This window comes from Myiozetetes cayanensis, unplaced genomic scaffold, assembly GCF_022539395.1.
Source record: "Myiozetetes cayanensis isolate MyiCay16 unplaced genomic scaffold, myiCay2020 scf21, whole genome shotgun sequence".
In the NCBI taxonomy this organism is placed as follows: Eukaryota; Metazoa; Chordata; class Aves; order Passeriformes; family Tyrannidae; genus Myiozetetes; species Myiozetetes cayanensis.
Window position 1 is genome coordinate 7,691,054 of NW_026087423.1, and position 23,968 is coordinate 7,715,021.

The window sequence follows — 23,968 nt, forward strand, 5'->3', positions numbered from 1 at the left end:
CTGAGGCTGCTGAGGTGCCTGGCTGTTGTATTCAGCTGTTGCCAGTGTTATTTATTAGAGAGCCCTAGGAGGGCAGCCCGGATTTTCCTCCCAGCTTTTTTCCCCTTGCCCGAAGTGCCGGTGGTTTTGGCTGCGTGCAGGCGGTGCAGCTGTTTTATCTTCGAGGAGACGCTGAAGGACTGAATGTCACGGATTATGGGTTGCATCTATTTTGTAGGCTGCATTTTTTTTTTTTTTTTTTTTCCTTCTCCCTCTGTGCCTCCCTTCTCCTCTTTCACCCCGCCCTCCTCGCCGGCGCTGTGGCTCCCAATGACACAGGGGCTTTGTCAGAGGAGCTGAGCGGGGCGAGCCGAGAGGGGCCGGTTTTCAGGAGCTTTATCTCCGGGCTCTGCTCGCTCACAGGCGTTTTAGGCCGAAAAACCCTTTTAGCGAGGCTTTAGCGTCGCTGAGCAGAACCCACGAGCATCGTTGTTCATCGGCTGACGCGGAGTTTTACGGTGTTGGGGGAAAACTTCCCACAGCTTTATCGAGGGAGGAGGTTTTTCGCTGAATGTGCATTTTCTCCTCTGTCTGAGGTGACACTGGGAGCTGGGATGGGAAAATCAGCTGCTCCCATGAAATAGGTGTTGGCAAATATCACATGAACAGGAGGAGAGGGACTTTTAAGGTGGATGACTTATTTCATGTGTGTATAAACACGGAATGATTCTCCCTTGTGATCAGAGTCCACTTTGACTTTTAGTGCAGTTTGTGTTCAGGAAAATGTTTGGATTCCATGACATAGTTCTAGAAGCAGCACCGAGTCTAAAATCCGTGTTATTCATGTTATATCACCATAAAGGAGGATATCCTTTAAAAACCAACCCAGACCTCATTTTAAGATCCTCCAGCTAGGCCAGAAGTCTGTTCCAGCCTGAAACTTGACACGTGGCTTCACTTGACAAACACTTCAGCCCTGGAGAATTTTTTATTGGTGTAGGAATGTTATGAAACTCCCAATTGTTTGGGGGAGATAGGACTGGAATTGGGGTTGCTGTGTCTTGTTCTTTGTGACACTTCTGTAATCAGTTTTTCAGCAATGCCACTGCTTCACATTCTTTTTCCTGTTCCAGAGATATTTTTTTCCCTGTTGTGAATGTTTTTGGCGCAAAACTTTGATATAAATAATTAAATCAGACTTTTTACTGCACTGCTTATTTTGATAAGTGCTGACTTTGACTTATTTTGATCTTTGTTCTTAAGTCACAGAATATTAAACTGATGATCACAAGTGACTTATTTCTCACATCTTGTGTGTTGGTTTATATGAAATCAAGGGGGAAGGGTTTTTTAAAAAAAATTAAATTTCAAGTGTTGTAAATATAAATTATTCATCTCATATTTTTTTCTGCCCTTTTTAATGTTGCTATTTTAATAAGGGGCTACTTTGGTGCTCTGGAGTGGCTTTGAGGAGCCATTTTGTGGCAATGCGTGCCCACATCTCACTGAAGTGTGGCCATGCCATCGACTGCTCCACTCAGGAGCTCATTTGCACTGTTTCTGCTCCTCCTTGCAATGTAATAAATATCTTTGAAAGTGGTCCAGATAGAAATCCCTTGGGATGAGCTCTTGGACAAGGATAGGAGATGCTGCAGCTGCTGCTTTGATTAGTGAACTTCTTTAATTCACTTCTTGGGCTTCGTCAGTGGTGGTCAGAGCCCTGAATTTCTGCCATGAAGTGCTTAATTAAAAATGTGTAACCTTTAATACTCCAATGGATGTTTTTTTGGGTGGAGATGTGTCATTCTGGTCTGTTTTGCTTAAATATCCCTTTGCACAGCTTATTGGGGAATAATGTCAATGTATTTGGATGTGTTTCCTTTGTCCTTCTGTTCAAAGGTTTTGGCTATTTATAAAAAGAAAAGCAGAGGGAAAAATGTTACAGTACTGGAGTTATGCCAAGAAGGGCTTATGAAAAACTTATTATTTTGTTGTTTTGACTCCCATTCAACTTTTATTTATATTTTGACTCCCATTCAACTTTTATTTATATTTTATGTATTTATATACATATATATATAAGAATGGTAAGTACAAGAGAATTAACCTTCTCATTCACCTGAAAGTAACTTATTCTAGGAGTACGTTTAGTTTTAAAGAGTGTGGAGGTTTTTGGTTTGGTTTTTTTATGTGATGTTGTTTACCAACTTCTTAGACTGTCTCAGCATATTTACAAATAACAGGAGCCCTTTTTTTTATTTGCTAGAATTTTGTAATGATATGGATGTAACAGCTGCTCCTGGTGTGGGTTTCCCACTGGAGAGACCTGGATTAGTCAGTGATTACATGAGCCTTTGGACCCTTGTCTTAAAGCCTTTCATGCAGAGAAATGACTTTCAAAGTGCAAAGTCTTCTGCTTCTTGGAGACAACCTCCTGTGACAGAGCTGGAGATGTTGCCATGACATTTTGCCCACCCAGGAGGGACAGTTTGGTGGAGGAAGAGCTGCTCTGTAATGTGGCACAGTGGAAACTGCAGGAACGGCCTGAAGTCGTGTCAGGGCAGGGTCAGGTTGGATCTCAGGAGAAGGTTCTTCCCCCAGAGGGTGGTTGGCACTGAACAGGCTCCCCAGGGAATGGTCACGGCCCTGAGGCTGCCAGAGCTCCAGGAGAGTTTGGACAACGCTCTCAGGGACAGGAGGGGATTTTTGGGGTGTCCTGGGCAGGGCTGGGAGTTGGACTGGATGGTCCCTTCCAACTCAGCAGATTCTGTGGTTCTGTGACTTCCAGAATCTTCCCAACAAAACATCTTTCATGGATATAGAACCCTGGGAATGGGTGAGAATTTGTCTGAAGGTGGAAAAGTCCCTTCAGACAGGGAGATTTAATCTGCCAGTGTGCCAGAATCAACCATGGAATGATTTGTGTTGGAAGGGACCTTGAAGCCCATCCAGTTCCATCCACAATCCCAGGTTGCTCCAAGCTCCGTCCAACTTGGCCTTGGACACTTCCAGGGATGGGGCAGTCACAGCTTCTCTGGGCAACCTGTGCCAGGGCCTCCCCACCCTCACAGGAAAGAGTTCCTTCCCAATATCCCATCTAAACCTGCTCTCTGTCAGTGTGAAGCTGGCAGGTGTTGCTCTGCACTGAAAAGTGGTATCTTTAATCAAGTGTAAGTTTAAAAAAATAATAACAACTAAAATAAAAATAAGAAAAAAATGGTGGCCTTTCCTCTTCCCCACAGTGTGGCCTGGGCAGACCCTCCATGGAGCAGTTGCAGAACTGAAGTCCAGAGCTGTTTTGGCAGCTCTTTAGTGCCAGTCCTGTGATTGACTGACTTGTGTTTTCCATAAAACGCTTTAGACTCGGTGGTTTCTGCTAAACTTGAAGCTTTCACCCATTTTCTTCCCCGACTAGAGAAAACATTTTGTCACTTCTCCCTGTTTGCTGAGGGAGGGAGCAGGTCTCTGTAATTATCTAGGTCAGTGCTTCCCAAACCTTTCTGCTTGTGACCTCACTTCCATCTACAAGCTTCACCTCTGTCAGGCTAAAAATCCCTTAATGCACCACCAACAATTGACTCTTTCCTAAGTGGGTGACCCCTCTTGGGGTCGTGACCTCTGCCCTGGGAACTGCTGATCCAGGCGTGTGTCAGGCTTGGAGCACCCTCCTCCTGCCTTGTGCATCCCCTTCCCTGTCAAATACTCCAGCACTCCTCTCCCAGGGCTTGGAATTTATTCAGCTTCTGTAACACAGCCCACTGTGCCTCTTGGCTTCTTATTTTTGAGGTCATGTTTTAGTTCTCCTTGCATGGGAACATTAGAAAGCTTCTGAAGGATGATTTTGCAAATGTGTTTCCCAAATATGGATCTTGTTACCAGTTGCAGCTGATTTAATTCAGTGATCTGCACTCTCAGATGTTTAAATTACAAAGATTTTTCTTTACCTTTCGTAGATATTTTCATTTACTACTTGAGTAAGAGCCAAAGAAATATTTTAATGAACGAATAAAGAAACAACCCTTTGCTTTATGGCATTTTTGTGTTTACAGCTTGCTTGTACTCTGTAATTCATCTCAGATATGAAGGCTATTTGGGAAATTTGTACAGTTACAAAAATTATTTAGAATAATAAGAGCTGTGTCTTCCTGCTTATTCCTGAGCAATTAGGTTTCTAATGCTTTCACCAGGGAAAACAGCTCCTGCTTTTAGCTGAGCTGTTAAAAAACTGTGCTGCTCCATCCAGGAATCAGCAGAGGCTTTGAACAAGGTGATATGGTTAAAATTCCTCGGAGCAGAAAAAAATGGGAACAACCTTGAAACTTGTAGTTTTGAAGCGCAGCACCAGAGCGGGGTGGGAAGCGCAGCAGCCGCTGGGAACGCGGCAAATCTCAACGCCTGAAATGTCAGGGAGAAAATGTTCACACGTGTTTATCCATTTTCCACGTGGTGTGAGGGGGAAAGAGCCCTGTGGAGGGTTTAGGAAAATGCTTTAGGAGGGATCAGGGTGGTGCTTGGCTCGGTATCCCGGGAAGTGCCCCGAGCAGGGGTCGCTGTTCCCAAGCCCGGCAAGGTGAGACGAGGAGCGTGGATGCAGTGGAGCTCGTGGAGCAGGTGGGTTTGGCTGTGGATCTCAATCTTCAGGGTGCCTTTAAAACTGTCACTTGTGCTGTTTCCCTTATGGAATAATCCATCCTTTTTGTAATTCAGGCTTTTTACGTGGTTTTATTGGTATTTCTAGGGACAAAAGGGCCGAGTAAACAAGTGGTCCTGCTTGTGTATCTGGGCAAGGGAATTAATTACCTTGTAGCTGTGATGGGGTGTGAAAAGTGATGTGGGTAAAGCTTTTCACGCTGCTGCTAAAGATACTTTACGATTTTGGGGTTGTTTCTGCTTTTCTGTCTGGTTTTGTTCCTCTTGGGAGAGGGAAATAATACTTATTTAATACTCAGGGGGGTAATAGAGGCATAATTGATCCAGGTAAATGTACCACCATCTTCATCTTTATGTGAAGTTCAGCCAATTGAGTTCTGTAGAAAAAGAATTAAATGCTTTTCGGGAGATTTAAAGGCTTACCTTTCCAATATGTAACTTTAGGAAAGAACACCTTTGTGAGCAGCTTCATTGCTCAGAATTCCCCGTGTAGTAGAATTAAAACAAACCCCAGGGGCACTAATGGTGGCACCAGGGAGAGGACAAGGGGCAGGGATTTTAGCCAGAGGAAAAAAGCTGCCATTTAGTGGCAGCTCACATTTAAATTTACTTAATGGGGTCATAAAAACCTCAGGCTAAACTCTTCATGTAGATTGGTGTGTAAATTGTAATTTTTACTATCAGTAGAGAACCATGTTACCCTGATAAGGGTGAATCAGCCACTGCTGTCTGGAGCAAAATTGGGGAAAATATTGGTTACTGGGAAGAGGTACCTGGTTAAGGTTGTGTGGTAGGATGCAACAGGACAAATATAGGATCCAGCAGGAATGGTGACATCCTGTCCCCTGGTGGGTCTAAAACTAGATACCTTTTGTGCTTCTCAGTGTTTAAGATGTCAATAACCAGTTGGAGTGATGGAACTTTGGATCCATCATTTTCTAATTAAAATATTTATTCAAATTGATTAAAAAGGGTAATCAAGAAAATAACATGTAAGGATAAGATGCTGCAAAATCAAAATTAAACCTCTTACTCGTGCAGTTTTTAGTTGTATGTAGTTGGATGCTTGAGTGACTTGTTTTATGGCAAAGCAGTGTGTTTGTTACATCCTCTTCATCCTCTTGGACTGTGTTTGAAAGTGTTTGGAGATGTGGAGTGATGGGTCAGGAACTGGCTCAGCTGCTTGTGCTGGGCTGGGGTCGTGTCTGCCCTGAGATCTCCCCAAGTGCTGGGCAGGGAAATACCGAGGCACTGACCAAAGGCTGCTGGAAATCAGTCCCAAATCAGAGCTCAGGTGGAAATCCCGAGGCACCAGGAAGGCAGGAGGAAAGGGGATTTTACCTGAGTGAGGAACAGTTGTTTGTTCAGTGAGGTGTCACAGAGTCCTGGAGCTCTGTATCTGCAGGGAAAGGAATCTGCCCTTCTTCCAACAAAGAGAACGCTCAGATCTTCTGGATAGGAGGAGAACAAACTAATGTGGGGAGGAAGGATTAGATCTGGCATCTAAAAGGGGAGATTTGGCCGAGTACAGCATTGACAGCCTGAAGAACCCTCTTTGGTGGGGCAGCCTCTGGGGCAGGAGGTGCTGAGGGGGCAGGCCCTGAACCTCAGGGCATTCCTGCTGGATCAGCTGGGTGGGAATGGGGAAGACCTTCCTGATTTACTCTTCATACCAGTTGTTTTAGCGTGGATTTTTTTTTCCTCCCTTCACCTGTGTCTTTTACCACGCTGGGAGTTGTGTTGCCTGTTTCAGAATTGGGAATTGGGGTTTTTCTTGTGTTTTATTTTAACTTGTTTTGACTTCAGGTAGTTTCAGGATAACAGGCTTTGCCTGCAGATGCAACAGAGTGCTGGAGAGACCTCGGCAAGGGCTGGGATTCCTCTGGGAAGTCTTTAATCCAGCCAGAGGAAAGCAGTGAAATGCCTGGCATGGCCCAAGAGAAGCTCTGTCTTAGAGCTGGGGTAGGAAGGGCCGTGTTTGGCTCAGCAGGGAGAGCCAGAGTGGATTCCTGGTGTGTGCTGGGATCTTGGAAGTGTGTCCAGACCCTGAAAGTTCCCAAAGTGTTTGGCAGAGCCTCCCTGGGAACATTTGGGCTTGAAGCTCTTTTTTGGGGGTAGCTCCAAGTACTGACCTCTAATAAAATATCTTTTGAGGAAAACAGGCTTTAAGATCATTTTCTGCATTATCCTGTGTAGCAGATGACCTCACACCTTTCTTCTAATATTGTTCTAATATCCTCATATTTTCTGGAAGTGTAAATGCCAACTTAGACCTTCAGATGCTGTTGAATAATTTTTTTCCACTGGTTCCATAAGCTGTGTATGAAAGCCATGATGGAAACTGTGTCATCAGAAGTCTGTAAGTCCCATTTTGGAACAGTCTTGTAAATGTGTTGGAGCTGATAGACTTCCTGTATCATTTACCCAAATTAGTGCTTGTTTCCTTCGTGAAAGACCAAAGCAAAACACTCTTAACAATTCCAGACAGACCATACTGTGCTTATAAAGCAAATTGTGAATGTGAGATCAGAGAGAAAATAAAACTTCAGCAGGAAAAGGCTTTTCATCAGCATATCTGCACATATTTGACTCTGACTTGTCGTGATTGGTACAAGACAGGCTCAGAGATGTAGAGCCAAACGAAAGACAGAAAAAAATCCACCTTCCTGCTAAACTGTGGGACTTGAGGAGCCAGACGTGTAACACCAAGGAAATCACAAGTTTCGTGGTTACTGATGTGGTCAAAGCCCGTGTTTTCTTCAGCATTTAATTCTCAAAATGAAATCATTCATTCTGTTTTCCCCTCACTCCTGCAGCTTGCTGTCACTTAGTTGAAAATCAATCCGGTTTAGTTCAAGAAAATCAAAAGCAAACTGTTCTAGAAAGTGATTCCATCTATAACAGGAAACAATTAAACTTATTTTTGAGGCAGCAGAACACACAACTGAACATGAGGTGGTTATTTTAAATGTATTATATGTGGGTTAGGAATTAATATTCTTACTCCCTATGAGTAATTAATTAAAAGAGGTTCATTAGTTTTAAGAAGCTCAATACAACATCTCTTCAAGTGTAATTATGATGTGAATTCCTTTAAAGTGAACTTTTCATGACTCTCGTGCTGAGTGTCCTCCTGCAAAGCTGTTCCATTGCCCTTGGTGTGGAAATGACAGCTGTGATTTGTCCTGGAGCGTTTTAATGAGCTGTTCAAAAGTCTACAATTAGATATAAACATTTATTTCGTGTTCTGTGTCGCTGCTGCCCGCAATTAAAAACCACAAATGAAACAACCCTGTGGGACATTCCCAGTTGCAGCTTTTTGTCTCTCACTTTCCGCTTCCCATATATATAATATAAATACATATATTTATTTATTAATTAAGTAGGGGAAAGACAGTTTTACAGCATAAAAACACTGAAGTGTTTGGGGGTGGATGAGATGAGTCATTATTGTGGCACATGGACACTGGATCCAGAGGATCACAAAACACTCGGCTCACGCCTTCCCTTGAGGTTGCCACAGCTCCAGTGACTTTGCTGATCTCCACTGGTGTTGTTTGCTGGAGGGAGAAAAGTTGTCTGCAAATTACTTAAAATTCTGAGTTTCCCAGTACCAGGCAGGTTCTAACCCATAAATATGTTTTTGTGGCATGGTTTACTTGTTTTCTGTTGTTCCAGCTTTGTCTCCAATTTTATTTAGAAGTGCCAAAAAGGGCTCTTTCTTCTGTCTGAAATGATGAGGAGGAGACTTTTAGGTTTTTAAACTAAGGCAACAACTGGGAATATTTTGAGAATGGTGTAGCTAAGTGCAGTGTGATAAAACTGAGGAGGGAAAAAACCAGGGAGGGGAGAGAGTGTAACAGAACTCCTGGTTCATTGGAGAGAACTGGTTTGTTGGTTGGTTTGTTTGTTTGTTTGTTTGAAAAGCTCCAGAAGGAGAACACAGACGTTCTTATTCCACAAGGTTGTTGACCTGTTAAGTTTTCCTAGAAGGGCTCTAAACCCCTGGGACCCTCCAACCCTTCAGTACTTTGGAAGTTTTTTAGCAGAATTGCCTCAATTACAAAAGGAAAAGCTCCAGAGGAGGCAAGTGTTTATTTTCCCAGATACAATTTTGTGTGTGCTTTTCTCTACAATTATATTATTGTTGTTTTAGCGTCACGACTGAAAGCTTGAAAATCTCCATCAGCAGCCCCCAGGCTCAGGTTCAGTGAGGATGCTGACTCAGCAATAACAGGCTCATAGAATCCCAGAATAGTTGGGGTGGGAAGGGACCTCTGGAGATCACCCTGTCCAGCCCCCCTGCCCAGGCAGGGTCACCTGGAGCAGGTGACATGGGAACACATCCAGGTGGGTTTGGAGAATCCACATCCTCCCTGGGCAGTTCCAGTGTTGTGTCACCTCCATGGAAAGAGGTTCTTCCTCGTGTTGAGGTGGAACTTGTATTTTAGTTTGTGGCCGTTGCTCCTCGTCCTGTTGGGCACAGCTCCACTTGCACGTCCTTCGGATCCAGCGTAACTTTATTCACACCCAGAAATTCAAACACCTCCGCAGTGTGTGCAGAGAGCAGCTGATCTGGAAACCACACCAACCGTGTGTGACTCTTTAAAACAAACCCCCGCTCTTCCCTTCCAGATCCTGTCGTTTGAGACCAAGAACCCTTCGGAGCTGGCCGAGCGCTTGCGGTCCGTGTGCGGCAACCAGAGCAACGCGTACGCGCGGCTGCTGGAGTACCGGCTGAACGCCCTGCGCGGGCTCTGGAACGCCCAGCGCCAGCTGGCCCTGGAGGAGCAGCACGACCGCGAGAGCTCCGGCGACGAGGAGGCCCTGGCCCTGCTCAAGCGCCAGGGGCTCCTCCAGCAGCCCGAGCAGGCGCCGTTCACCTCCCGCATGGGGCTGCTCCTGGTGTTCCCCCTCATCCAGTCCCAGAGCAGAACAGACCCTTCCCTGTGCAACATCACCGCCGAGGTGCTGCTCAACTGCCTTCGGGACTGCCAGCCCCTGAGCCTCACCAAGGAGCCCGCCGACTGCCTCAACGGCATCGAGGCCCTGCTCTGCTCCTGGCTGGAGGACACGTCGCCCTCCGGCCAGCACATCCCCTACAAGCAGAAGGAAAACGCTGCTGCTGCCCTAGTTGCCTTGGCTTGTGCAAGGTAAGGAATCGTGGAATCATTAAGATGGGAAAGGTTCTTTGAGGTCATCAAGTCCAGCCATTAACCCAGCACTGCCACGTCCCACAGTGCCACATCCACTTCTGGAGGTGGTGACTCCCCCACTGCCCTGGGCAGTTTTTATCATGGAGGAGAGTTGTCTCCTTTTCCCGTTGTCCTGCCCCTTTGTGCCCCTTCATTTAGCTGGAGAAGGTGGCACTGCCAGCTTTTGGAGCAGTTCCTGTCAGATTTGATTTTGGTGTTGTCTGGGAAATATTTGTAGGTGTTTTGATACCAGTGAAGAGCTCAACCAATGTAGGTTGAATTATCCCTGCCCTGCATGGGTTTGGCACAGCATCAGCTGATTGAGGACAAATTGGCCATGATTGATTTTAGTAGAAACCTATTTTAGGGGATGGGACTTGGGGAGAGAAGGAGTAACACGTGAAACTGGTGCAGAGTCCCATGAATGTGGCTCTGAAGTCACCAGTAGCCTTTTGAAAACCTTGGCTTTAACGTTTCTCAGATTGCTACCTTGTCTGTGAAGTTCACCTCTGATTTAAGATGTTGGAGTTCCCAGGAGATGCCATGATTTGCTTTAGGAAAAGGTTTATTCAAATGAAAACCACTTAATTTCTAGTGTACTTGTTCTGATGAAGTCAGTGAGGAGCCTGTGGTATGTGGCATATTATGCTGCACTTCCAGGGATGGTGATGCCATCATGGTGGTTGATGTTGGTAGTCAGTGTTTCCATTTAAACAGAAGAATCAAAAATGATGTGACTGAACTGTTGACACTTATTTTCAGGTCACACCTGCTTTTTTCTTTCTAATACTTCAATATAGGTTTGGAAAGGGTGAAACTGCCAAGCACTTACTTTCTCTGTGCGTGCAAACCCAGAAGGATCTGGGTTAGAAATGCCTCTCGTGGATGTTGCTGCTTCCACTGCAGTGAGCTGTTCTAGGAATGCTTCCAAATGTTTTTATCATGGAGGAGAGTTGTCCCCTTTTCCCTTTGTCCTGCCCCTTTGTGCCCCTTCATTTGGCTGGAGAAGGTGGCACTGCCAGCTTTTGGAGCAGTTCCTGTCAGATTTGATATCGGTGTTGTCTGGGAAATATTTGTAGGGGTTTTGTTGCCAGTGAAGAGCTCAACCAATGTAGGTTGAATTATCCCCTTCCTGGGTTTGGCACAGCATCAGCTGATTGAGGACAGATTGGCCATGACTGATTTTAGTAGAAAGCCTGTTTTAGGGGGTGGGACTGGTGAAAGGGGGAGGAACACACAAAATTGTGCAGAGCCCCACGAATGTGGCTCTGAAGTCACCAGTAGCCTTTTGAAAACCTTGGCTTTAACGTTTCTCAGGTTGCTGCCTTGTTTGTGAAGTTCAACTCTGATTTAAGATGTTGGGAGTTCTCCAGAGATGTCATAATTTGTTTTAGGAAAAGGTTTATTCAAGTAAAAACCACTTAATTTCTAGTGTACTTGTTCTAATGAAGTCAATGAGAAATCTATGGTATGTGGCAAATTGTTCTGCACTGACAACTGCCTTATCTAAAAGGCAATGTACTCAAACATAGCTCAGATAAATTGGATTTGATAAACACAATCTCATTTATTTTTTCTCCCAGATGTCAATTTGCAGGAAATATGGGATGTTCTGTTGCAGCTGAATTTGTAGGAGAGCTAAATTTCAAACAGAGCTTTTGAAATGAGGGTTGATCTTATATTTTCCTTGCAAAGCTGCCTTGCCTTGCTTACAGAGTTGTAATATCCTGGTGTGCTTTGTTCACCTCTGAAAGCCTCACACTCTTCCTTTAAATACCTAAGTCATGTGTGGGTACCACACAAGCAAAAAACCCTTAAAAACGAGACTATTATTGACATTCCTGGTTGCAATCTTGGGTGCCTCATATTCCTAAAAATAAACCCATGGGGTAATTATATTGCTTTAAATAATTAATTGAGGTGCTTTCAAGTGCTTGGTGTCAGTTTTCTCCTGGCTGAGGTTTGTCAGTGAAAGCACAAGAGCTGAAGATGCCACTGAGGGAAGGAGGAAAGTTTAGGAGCTCAGGCTGACCACGTGTGACTGGATTGAGCAGAGTGCAGGGAAGGGATCTCTGCAGCTGAGCACTCGTGTTTCTGCAGAAATCACTGCATAACTGACCGTGCCTGAGGCACAGCCAAAATTCTCCTACTCAGCTGGGCTGTTATGGCTGGAAATAATAATTCAGAAAGTGCCCTCTTCCCGATAGCCTTTAAAACAGAAATTGTAAAATACGTATCTTTAAAGATTTCTAAATCTCTTTATCTCTACGTAAAAAGGCCTTTTGTACTGTATTAACATACAGATTTCACAGGTTCTCCAAAAAAAAGTATTCATTAAATGAACAAGAATTTAATTAGTTACGAACTCCATATGCTTGGAAATGCCACAATCAAATTTTAAAGCAGCGCTTTTAGGCAAGATTAGAAACAGCTTCTCCTTTGGTTTAATTTTGTTTTCAGAGTTCCTAGACCTTTATATACATGTAAATGCTTCACTTCAGAAGGGGGAAAGCTTCCAAAGTTGGGTTTGTGAGGGAAAATTCATCCTAATTCACAACTTCCTCAGGAGGGACAGTGGACAGGCAGCTCCGATCTCTGCTCTGGGAGCAGTGACAGGACCCAGGGAATGTCTGGAGTTGTGGCAGGGCAGGCTCAGGTTGGATCTCAGGAAAAGGTTTTTCCCCCAGAGGGTGGTTGGCACTGCCCAGGCTCCCCAGGGAATGGTCACGACCCCGAGGCTGCCAGAGCTCCAGGAATGTTTGGACAACACTGTCAAGGACAGGGTGGGATTGTTGGGGTGTCCTGAGCAGGGCTGGGGTTGGACTCTGATCCTGATGGGTCCTTTCCAGCTCAGGATATTCCATCATTATACAAAAAGAAATCCAAATAGAAAAGAAGTTGATGCCATATCTGGGCTCTTCTCTACTGGGTGTTCCATTCTCTGTGGGTGCTGTTTGTGTGTGTTCATTCAGCCTGGCTTCAATAGACATCTTTAATTCATGTTTTTCTTGTCCTTTTAGAGGGTCGCTGAAAACCTTTGTTCACACAGTGCATCTGTTACAGAAGCAGACTGAGCTGGGGTCCCTGCCCGTGGCTGATGTTCTCTACAGGTTTGTAGTGCCCTTCCTCCTTGGAGCGCTTTTCCATCAGCTCTGGAAGTGTGTTCAGTGCATTTAGGCATGAATGTCTTTAAATGTGATTAAATTGCTTCAGAGTTACAGAGCTCTAGGAAAGATCAAAACTTAGTCATTTGCAGGAGACATTAGAAAATCAAATCTCAAAGCATCTACTGATTGGGTTTGGGGTGTTAAGATTTTACTTTTTAATTAAATATTGATGATTTCTTTAAGTGCCTTATGAGCTCTGACAGAGAATAATTACTTAAAATACATCTTCAGCTTAACTTTTAACGTAGCTAATTTTTACTATCAATGTTCTTCATGCACCTTATTTGATTTTTCTGCTTCAAGGTTGTTGCTTTTGGAGGGAGGCCCTGGGTCACCCTCCTGTTTGCTTGGAGGAAAGCACATCGTGTCCTGGGGCTTTGAAGACATGTTACCTGCCCCTGATGCCAACACTGGCTCCAGCAGCGAAAATAAAGGTGAATTATTTCATGGCTTGTCCATACGAGCAGGGGAGGACAGGATGCTTTTAGGTGTGAAAATTGTTGTAAAGCTTTAGAGTTGGGATTCAGAAAACTGATTTTTGGTGGCTGAGGAGCAGCTGCTGTTTTCAATTGTGAGGCTGGAGGAAACAATCAAAAGCAGTTGATACATTGACCCTCCCTGACTCCAGGGGGAATTCTGCAGAGAGGTCAAATAGAGTTTGGACATGATCCACTCATTAGTCCCTCAGTAAGCACAATTCCCTTGCCCTGGGCAGGATCCCTGGATTCAATACCAGCTATCATTGGCACAGCAGGTTTATTTTTAGAAGTACAAGTTCATTGCTTACCCCCCAACAAACACCTTCCCCATTCTGCTTTTGGTTCTGTCCAGTTGGTTTTGTGCATTCTTATTTTACTGCTTTCTTTTGTTTTTCTTTCCCTGAACTAATTCTCAGTTTTCACTGCTTTGTTTGCCTACTATTTTTTCACTAAATAGGAGGTTCACATTGCTTTAGAAATAATAGTTTGATGACATTTAATGCAAGCCACAGGACTTTAAAAATCTGAGTTGTCATTTGAGGCTGTCTGCAACTTTACTGAGGGCATCCCTGGTTTTCAGATATATGAGCAAGTTTTCTTGCTCTGACAGTGATAGATTTCTTTCCTTTCCTGAGCTGACTGCTGTGAACTTAAACAGGTTGACTGGACATGAGTGTCCCATCTTGATTATTAATAATTACTGCTCTGTGAGTGACAAAGTGCTGTGTTTCAGGTAAATTTCGTCTTAATTCAAGTGCTCAGAGGTGGAAGGATCTGCTGAGCAGAGAAGCACAGAGTTGTAGCAGAAATTAGATCAAGGCTCAGCATTTGGATTATTCTTCCCTCACACTGTGTTAGACCAGCAGCCCTGAGCAGGAAGGTTTGCAGAGTCCTAAGCTTGGCTTGTATTTATCTTGCTGCCAGTTCTGAGCAGTGTCACCTCTTGCAAAAGCAGGAGAGAACAATCCTCTGCTTCTTTTCATCATCCTGAAAGCATTTAAGAGCAAATATTCAAGTAGTTGTGCTGTAACAGTGCTGGAGAATTCCCAGTTCAGGAGTTACAGGGGTGGTCTGTGCTCTGTTCCCTCTCCTGCTGCAGATGCAGATTTGGGAAGGTGCCTTGCAGCAGATGGGCTCTACCTTTACACAACCAATTCCGTGGGCAGAGGAATAAGCAAGTTGGGGTCTGGACTCCACGGTACTTTGAGGTGAGTGACAGTTCAGTGTTTGCTGTTTTGGTAAAGCTCTCTCAGGTGTTGGATGTAGCAACACTAGAGCACATGAGAGTTGGAACTGGGTGATCTTTAAGATCCCTTCCACCAAATCCATTCTATGATATTGTGTATATTCATTAAATGCTGTTTTAATGAGTTGCTTTTTTAATCTGAAATTCTTCTTGAGTATGTTTTCTATGGAATTATAGAATAATTGAGGTTGAAAGGGACCTCTGGAGGCCATTAGTTCAACCTCCATAGTAGCAGAATAGTATTTCAGATTTAATTTTATTTTTCAATATATAGTAAGTTTTTTTTCTTTGTTGAGAGGGATATGCTACAGACTAGTTATGTGGCTTTTTATTTGTAGCTGTACAATTGCTGTGTTTGTATGTATTTGTTTGCTAATTATGTCATTCATTCAATAATTACTGCAGCTGTGACTCACTGTACCTTCTTGCTTCTTTACTGCTTGGAAGCCACGAGGCTTTTTATGTTTAAACCTTTCACAACAAAAACTGCTGCCTTGAGTTCGAGTTCAGTCTAAGTTCAAGACTCTGGTTGTGAGTTGTTCTTTGACAAACCAAAAAAAAACAGGGCTGGGGTTTGGGGAGTTTTAACATCCTGTTTTGTTTTCTTGCCAGGGGGTTTGTGTACTGCAGGAACGAGGAGCTGGAGGCGGGCTGGGTTGCCTTTGGGAATGGGAAACTTCTCCATCGCCCGGTGTCTTTTGATAATAAACCTCACTACCTTTTCCAGGTGGTAGATCAACATACCCTTCAGGTAAAGGGAACAGTTCACTGCAGAGTTAGAGTACAGGAGGAAAAGATTCTTAATGTATCACACACATTTTTAGCTTTTATTAGTTTTATCCTCCAAGTTTCTCCTCTTATTTTGTGAAAGTGCCTGTTTCTAAACCCGCCTTGAAATGACTGTGTGGTGGAAGGTGTGAGTTTGTTCTGGGTGTTACTCTGTGTCAGGGCCATGTATTCATGTGTATGTGCATATCCAGACTGGCAGTGTCCTCAGTTCTGGAGTTCTGTCAGGGCTGGGATTCAAATTTATTCAGCCTGGAGAAGAGGAGGCTCAGGGGAGACTCATCCCAATCCACAACTTCCTCAGGAGGGGCAGCACCGATCTCTGCTCTCTGTGAGCAGTGACAGGACCCGGGGAATGTCTGGAGTTGTGTCAGGGCAGGGTCAGGTTGGATCTCAGGAGAAGGTTCTTCCCCCAGAGGGTGGTGGGCACTGAACAGGCTCCCCAGGGAATGGTCACGGCCCCAAGGCTGCCAGAGCTCCAGGAGAGTTTGGACAACACTCTGAGGGACAGGGGGGGATTGTTGGGGTGTCCTGAACAGGGCCAGGAGTTGGACTGGATGATCCTTGTGGTCCATTCCAACTCAGAATATTCCATGATTCCGGTGTGGTCACATAAAGCAATCAAACAATAGCAAAATGGATTTCGACTTAAACCAACAACATGTTCTTCCTGAACAGCTCATTTTTCTTCCATCATCCCAAAATTCAGGTGTTGTTTCAGATCTGATTGTGATTTGTAGATAAATAACCCCTTAGATAAGTTACCCCTTTGGAAAACTGGGTAGTTTGTTCACTTTGGGGTTTTTCCTGCTGTGGTTTCAAGGATGGATATACACATTTTTGTCAGGTGTGTCTCCTGAAATGGAGTGTGTTTGGATTCACCTTTTCTTCCAGAGTTTCAAGTAAAGTTTTGAAGAAGTTGCAGGCAGTAGAGAACTCTTTAGGATGCACATTTTCTTTGTGGTACTGGGGATATGCTCTCCATCATTAGAGAGGAGATGATCCTTTTATATTTTAAATTTGAGGTTTATGTGTATTTGGCAAACATCATCTCTGTGTAATAAATAAATGTAATTGCAATATTAAGTCCAATTTTAAGCCTCTTCTCCTCTTTGTCTTGTAGGTGTGTCAGATAATCCCCATGCCAGTAAATCACTTCCCAGTGGGCAGCACCATGACCACGGTGCATCTTTCTTCAGATGGCACATATTTCTACTGGATTTGGTCTCCTGCAAGTCTGAATGAGAAAACACCCAAAGGCCACTCTGTCTTCATGGATATTTTTGAAATTATAGTAAGAAATTATGTGGGTTTTATGTCTCTAGTGGTGATAGCATGAGTAGTGTTTAATTAAATATCAGCACTCTCAAGTTGACATGTTAGATTTGAATATTTACCTGTGTAATCTGAGTAGATATAGAGGGAATGACTGTGAACACAAGGTGAATTATCCAATTCCATCTCCAGAGACAGGACATACAGCCATTCTATTTAGCAATATGGATCCTCTTGTGATATCAAATGTGTGTGTTATGTCTGTATTTCAGCTCAGGCAGAGGGAGGATGGAGTGGGAGGATGGAGCTGGAATTGGGAGGCTGTAGTAGTACAACTTCTGGAAAACCTTAATGCTGTAAATCACATCTTCATTAAGAGGCTCATTCTTTAATTAAACATCCCCTGGAGATTATGGTCTAAGGAAATCACTGTTTTCACTTTTTGGCTGGCAAATGATTTAAAAACCTCCTTTTACAAAACTTGCCAGTGAACCATCACTAAGACAAGACAAGAGGATTATACATTTTTAAGTGGAGTTCCACGAAGAAACTCAAGTTTATGGCAAGCAGTTGCATCTTTAAATGACTAAATATAATAAATAGAAGATATTCAGTTAAATATCTTAGGTATAAGAAATAGAAGATTCCTAAATTCTGTTGAACTACAAAGTCAGCAACAAAAAGATACTTATTTGTCCAACTTTTATAACACTTTTTTTTTGCAAGAAGTTGTGTCAGCAGAGTTTGTGTCCCTGCCTGATACATTGTGGTGTTTAATGTCACTGTTCAGTTGAGGTGATGGGTCACTGATGGATTTGGATATTTAAAGTGTTGTTTTTCTCTATTTTACCAGGTAGAAAATGGCATCTGCATAGCAAACCCTCTGCAGGAAAGAATTATATTGATGAGGAAAGAGGGAGAATCTGCCAAGAGCATCAATGAGATGCTGCTGAGCCGCCTGTCCCGCTACAGGGCCTCCCCCTCAGCAACCCTGGCTGCTCTCACGGGCTCCACCATCTCCAACACGCTCAAGGAGGACCAAGCAGGTCAGAGGAGCTTCATTTTCACAGGCAGTCTCAATCCCAGGACAGGTTAAATGCTTAAAAAAAAAGTGGGTGTTTTTGCTTAAGATCAGATAGATACAGTAATGGCTTAAAGCTTCAGTTAGCAGTTGCTGAATTAGGAGTTGATTGGGAGCAAAGTTTAGGGATGAGAAGTGGGAAGAATGCTTGTAGCATCCTTTTCCAGTTCAGTGACTGGACTAGTTTTTACCATATTTCAGCAAACTGATAGTTACATTTCTCTGCTGCCAGTTCAGCTGGGCATCTAACTGGGATGTAAAAATGACCTGCAGTTTAGAAAGTGTAACTATTGTTTTACAAGTTGAAAATAATAAATTTGAAGTAATTTTGTGCTTTTTTTTTTGGGGTAGTTTGCACAATGCTTGGGTGTTCTTTTATGGAAACAAGCCAAGGGAATTAGGGAATCTTGAATGAGCAGCATGGATGGCTTTCAGGATGATCTGGAGCTTTGTCAGATTTGTCTTAAACTGATTAAAATCTTATCCTGAGTTATTTCTCTACTTCCTTCATAAGTACACGAGTTTTCATTCATCAGTTTGAAACAATTGAAGGTATTTCCATAAAAATAAATTATAAATGAAATAGCTGTGCTTCCAGGGAATTTGGCAGAGTTAGCTCGGGGAGCTATTTTAAAGGCTGTGTTTTGCCATCGAACAACTCCAGTGCTCCAGAAGAAGGGGAGTAAGTGGTTATTCTTGGCTAATTCTTTAGGCAGTGCTCAGAAAAGTGTTGATCAGCTGTTGCAGGAGTGAGATCATTATGACTCTCTACGTTTCCTGTGGAGAACTTAAAATAGTAAATGCATAGTGAATCTCAAGTGATCCCTTCGTGTGAGGAGATTATTTGCTCTAAGACAGTGCTTTCAATGTGGTTATCACCATACAGTGATTAAAACACTTTTGGCTAGGCTTAATTATTTATTTATTTTATTATTTAAGTTGTTTTCTTTGATTAAAGTGTGAACTTGTTTTGGGATTGCTGTTGAATGTGTAGGATTGTGAGGCCAACCCTGTACAGGGAAGCTGTGGCTCCCACATCCCTGGAAGTGTCCGAGGCCACGCTGGTTTGAGCTCTGAGCATCCTGGTCTAGTGGAAGGTGTCCCTGCCCATGGGTTTGGAACTGGATGACCTTTAAGGTCCCTTCCATCCCAAACCCTTCTCTGATTCTTCACAAACTTCTTCAACACCTCCTCGATGCTGCAAAGCAGAACTTAAATAAACTTCCATATTGATTTCTTTGAAACCTTAAATGGGAGTCTGCCTTGTTCTGAAGAAATACCTGCTTGTGTGACATTTTCTGGTCAATATTTCAGCTGCCAACACCAGCTGTGGGCTGCCCCTGAAGATGCTGAGGAAGACCCCCATCTACACGTGTGGGACATACCTGGTGATGCTGGTCCCACCCCCCGGGGGCTCGGGCAGCTCCGCCACCCGCTCGCTCTTCGGAGGAACAAGTGCTTTGTCATCCTTAAAAAGTAAGTTGGACACAACTGTGGCACGCTGGGAGTCCCTGGCTCTCTGAAATGCAATAAACTTCTCAGAAATTGATTGGAGATTTGTTCCTGTGCAGTTCTTGCCTCCAGCCTGGTGTTCAACATCTCGGACGGGCAGTTCACCAGCAGAGCCGATCTCATCGATGCTGCAGGGAGTTCCCTTGGACGTGGTGCTCTAGTTCCAGGACTTGGTGAGGAGTAGATCCCTTTCCTGGGAATATTTCAGACCCTTGGATTCTAAATAATCCATCTGGATTTTAATTTGCAGTAAGCAGCTCCGCAGTGGGTGGGGTCTCATATGGATTTATATCTGCTATAGAAATCCTTTAATCTGATTTTCTAACAAACACTCTTCAAATTGATGTGTGAAACATTTTCCTTTTCTTAGGTGCTTGTTATGATACAATGAACAACATGATCTGGACGTGCTCCAATGATTACATTGATCAGTGGTGCAATCCTGGGAACCAGGCATTCCACTGTGTGTGCCAGAGACTGGGAGTGAGTCACGTCATCACGGAGCCCAAAGGTGAGCTAAAACCACAAGTCAGCACTTTATACAAAGTGGAAATGAAACAGATGATTGATGATTATCAAAACTTAAATAGACACAACCTGCCTTCTGAAGCTTTCTGTTAAAAGCTGAGTTCTTTCTTGAAAAGGTGTTTGTAAATATTGGCCAGCTTTAGCTGTGCTTTGAGAAAGGGAAAAGCACAAGGCGAGATGTGGAAGTTCCCAGGTTCTTGCTTCCTTTAACACGTTAAAAAAGCCACATGGGCAGTTCTTTTATGTCCTGAAGTTCATGCTGTTAATGACATACTGCATTTTAGAAGCAAAGGCTGCTGATAAAATCTGTGTTCACAGACAGCACCTGAACCCCTTTCCTCTTGCAGGGGATGCGACAACCACAAACGAGGTTATCAACCAGTTACTGCACCATGTTGGTGCCATGTGTATCCACCAACTCAACCTCCTGGCAGCCAGCAACAACCTTCCCATCACCAATTTTTTGGGCAAGCAGCATCCAATTGAAGCCCATCACCTCAGCAGCATCTGTAACATTATGGAGAAGGCCATGGTGAATGGAGACACCTGCATCATCCGCTGCATCCTCGTGGTCTTTCAGGTACAAAGGCACCTTAGACGTGCTTCACAATCAACAGATCAAAAATAAAAGAGTTGGTTTGGAGTACAAGCAGCCACTGGTTTTGTTAGGGGTTGTTTTCCTCCACTGTATTCAGTGTAATGAAGTTGATTTAGCAGTGGTTTTGCAGTATCTTATACACTCATTAAAAAGTCCTAATTTAAATGTAAATGTAATCACTACCCTTACAGATTAAAATAAAATCCAGAGAGGTTATTTCCTGATTTTTCTTTTTTTTTCCCCATTTTTTTGATTGAAAATCAGATTCTGACTGAGATTTCTACTGACCCAGGCAAATTGCAGAAAAGGAGTTAATGTGATTAATGTTTGGGTTGAATATTAATATTGTTGTGCTTGATTTTTCTACAGGTGGTTTTTAAGTTTTTCTTCAGCCCCCAGACCGAAAGGAACAGAGATATTGTCAGAAGGTCTGGCCTTTTGCTTTGGCAGTTACTGATGGCCCCAAGGGACCAGATTTGCTCTGAAATTCAGAAGGAGGTTTGTCTGGCTATTAGGTAAATATCTGTATTCTCAACTTTCAAATTGTATTCAGCACTGTAATTTAATATGATAACATTTTAAGACCCAGTGTGATAAAATTATTACAGTTTGTATCTGTGGAAGAAGAGAAATGAAATGGGTTTGTCTTGCTGAAATAACAGGTAGTGATTACTTTTAATACTTTCAATTTGTTGCTTTTTTATTGCCTTTCTTAAGGATTTTTTTTAATGTTTATTATAAAATAATTGCTAAATTCAAGCAAAGTTCTCTGCATTTCAGTGATGTCTTGAGTGACTTCCATATTTAGCTTAGACAGTTTCTTGCTGTTCAGGAAAAGGCAAAGCTGATGTTGGCAGCTGTTAAATAAACCAGTGTTTTGAGTGGCAACACTGAAGTTCTCCTGAACAAAAGGAGTGTAAGAAGAAGGAGAATTAATAATCCTTGAGGAATGCTCTGAGATTAAAGGCAAAGGAGATAACGGGAATTTCAAGGCCAAGCAAGGCTGTCTCCAACCTCCCAAGTGCAAATATCCAGCTGCTTTCCAGTGGGAAGTGCTCCAAAGTTTGAGAACAAAGTCTTCTCGAGATCAACCTGCATTTTTCCCTGTGTGAATCACAACATTCCAAACTTCTGGGGCTTTGTGCAGCTCTGAGGGAAGAGGAATAATGTGCCTTAGTAAAATCATCTGGCGGTTTTCTTTTCTGTGCTAATGTTATTGAAAAAGAAGAGTGGGGAAAAGGGAAAGGAAAAGGTTGTATGATTGTTTTAGCACTTACAGACGGTCAGGAAGTGCTGCTTTGAAGTGATTGTGATCTCCTATCTTGATGTGGCAATTCAGGTAGAAAGGACAAAGTTCATCGAGTTAAAGGGAAAAATACCTGCACATGAAGTGTTTCTGAAATGCTCCTTCTCGAACCTTCTGTGGAGCTTAAACTAAGAGTTCTATAAAAAACCAGGCTTCAAGAAGTATAAAACTGCAGCAGCAGTGACTTCTTGATTACTGTATTTGTGGGTTTTATTGTCCTGATCACAGATAAGCCACAGCTCTCACCCCATCACCAGAGCTATTGGAGTTACTCTCTGAGCCATCATCATTTTTTCCTGACATCTCTCTGTTTCAAAACATTATTGTGCTGTCTTGTATACAAGTGATTCATGGGGAGTTCTTCAGAGGGAAGCAAACAGCTCTTGAGACAGCTTTGGGACCTCAACAATAAAATATAGTTGATTACAAGAGATTTCTGGAGAAAACAGCTGCTTATTTCTCTGCTTAAATCAATGGTAAAATATGGAGTGTGCCTTTCTAAGCTGGAAGAAGCCATTACACAGTCATTCTAAATGTTGTGTCAGGTGATAAGTTGAGAGTCTGGGACTCTCAAATTGATTTGTCCAACTCTGAATACATCAAGTAATGCGTGGTTTTATTTTTTCCTTCAGCTCTGGTTTAAATATCCTGTATCCTGGTGAAGCAGAAATCAATAATTTATTGAAATTGGTCTTAACTGAAGGTGAGAATGTCTGACATGTGAGAGTGTGGTTTTTCTAACTGCAAACCAAGAGAGATACTTCTCAAGCTCTGGAGGGAGAACAGTTCAGGGTATTGAGCACTACCCTGCTTTAAATCCATCTTTTTCTGGGAAATCATGGAATGCCTCAAATTCTGGAGCTGCCTTCTCAGTGGCTGGATAGCCAGGGGTAGGTCAGGTGGAGAAAAGGAAAGTTTGCAAGTCCACAGTAGCCAGAGGTAATTTTAGTCCTTAGTGAAGGAGTAATAACCTGCTTGCATTCCCCACGAGATGGGAATTTGGAGCTGGAAGCAGCTGATGCTCAGTGATTTGTTATCTCCCTGTTGGTGTGTCAGAGTGTTTGGAATTTCAAACAGAGCCTTGTGCAGAGAAAGTGTTCAGTCTGTGACCCCAGGGCATTGGGTTACACTGGAAATACTGGCACTCCTGAGCAGCAGTGTGTGTTAAGCAAGATAGCAGGGGAAATAAAAATAAATTAATTCTGTTAAAGGCTGCTCTGTAAAGGGTTTTTTCCTTTCCTTTGCAGGAGAGAGGAACAGTGGGCTGTCTCAGCTGCGTGATGTTATCCTGACTAATTTAGCTGAGCAGCTTCAGAACAACAGATTTGGGAGTGAAGATGATGATCATTATAGGTAAAATCCTCCCCTTTGTCATGTGTGTTTGTAATTTGCTTCAGGTAAACTTACATGAACCTCTGCTGAAATTGTTCGTTGTCTCAGTGCAAATGGCCCTGAAATGCTGGCTTTGTAGTGGGTACAATTTCATCAGGACAAGGGAGAGAGAGGCCTGATGTTTTAGGACAAATTTTGGAGGCTTCTGGACTCTTGGTTTGGGATTCCCTGCTCCTTCCAGTGATCCTGGTAAATGTGGATAAGTTCATAAGCACAGTTTTATGACATTACTCTGCATATGACATCGGGTGACTGTTCAGCAGTGAAACTGCCACTCTCAGGTGCTGTTCAGGCTGGGAGGAGTCTTTTCTAGGAGCCATAAGGAGCCATAGATTTGTATCCCAGTGCAGGAAATCCCTGGAAATCTGTTGCACTGATCATTGTTACACATTTCAGGCTCGGTTTCCTTCGTGTCTGACTCTGAAGTTGAACAGATCCTTGTTTTGTTTTCATGTAATTTGTGGTAGCGCTTGCAGAGCCGTCCAAAATCCACAATAATTAGATTATTAACATTTTACACCTCTCTTGCTTCTTTTGAAGGCTGAATGATGAGCTGTTGCACTACATTCTCAAGATTGTTGTCCGAGAATCTTGTGTCTTAATCACCAAGTGCCAAACTGTATCTAAAGATGATTTTCAAAGGCTTCTTTCAACTGTGCCTGTAAGTAAAATGTGTTTTGATAAAACCATATTTACCTTAGGCTTCTTTTCTTCCTCAAATCCTTCATCTTCGCTGAGTGTGTGGAGGTGAAACTTTATTATAGCTTGCCTTAA

General features: G+C 43.2%; 1 protein-coding gene across 4 annotated transcripts in view; it reads left to right on the forward strand.

Moving 5' to 3' along the window:
• Positions 1–23,968, forward strand: part of HECTD4 (HECT domain E3 ubiquitin protein ligase 4) — a 68,372-nt gene that overhangs the window by 812 nt on the left and 43,592 nt on the right. For all 4 annotated transcript variants that reach the window (XM_050317977.1, XM_050317979.1, XM_050317978.1 and 1 more), the window contains exons 2-16: positions 9,265–9,782; positions 12,845–12,934; positions 13,295–13,425; positions 14,570–14,678; positions 15,329–15,467; positions 16,626–16,796; positions 17,631–17,823; positions 19,173–19,334; positions 19,430–19,543; positions 19,741–19,881; positions 20,246–20,478; positions 20,866–21,011; positions 22,435–22,505; positions 23,050–23,155; positions 23,735–23,855. In XM_050317977.1, coding sequence (XP_050173934.1) covers positions 9,265–9,782; positions 12,845–12,934; positions 13,295–13,425; positions 14,570–14,678; positions 15,329–15,467; positions 16,626–16,796; positions 17,631–17,823; positions 19,173–19,334; positions 19,430–19,543; positions 19,741–19,881; positions 20,246–20,478; positions 20,866–21,011; positions 22,435–22,505; positions 23,050–23,155; positions 23,735–23,855 — 2,445 coding nt within the window. The remainder of the gene's footprint in view (positions 1–9,264; positions 9,783–12,844; positions 12,935–13,294; positions 13,426–14,569; positions 14,679–15,328; positions 15,468–16,625; positions 16,797–17,630; positions 17,824–19,172; positions 19,335–19,429; positions 19,544–19,740; positions 19,882–20,245; positions 20,479–20,865; positions 21,012–22,434; positions 22,506–23,049; positions 23,156–23,734; positions 23,856–23,968) is intronic.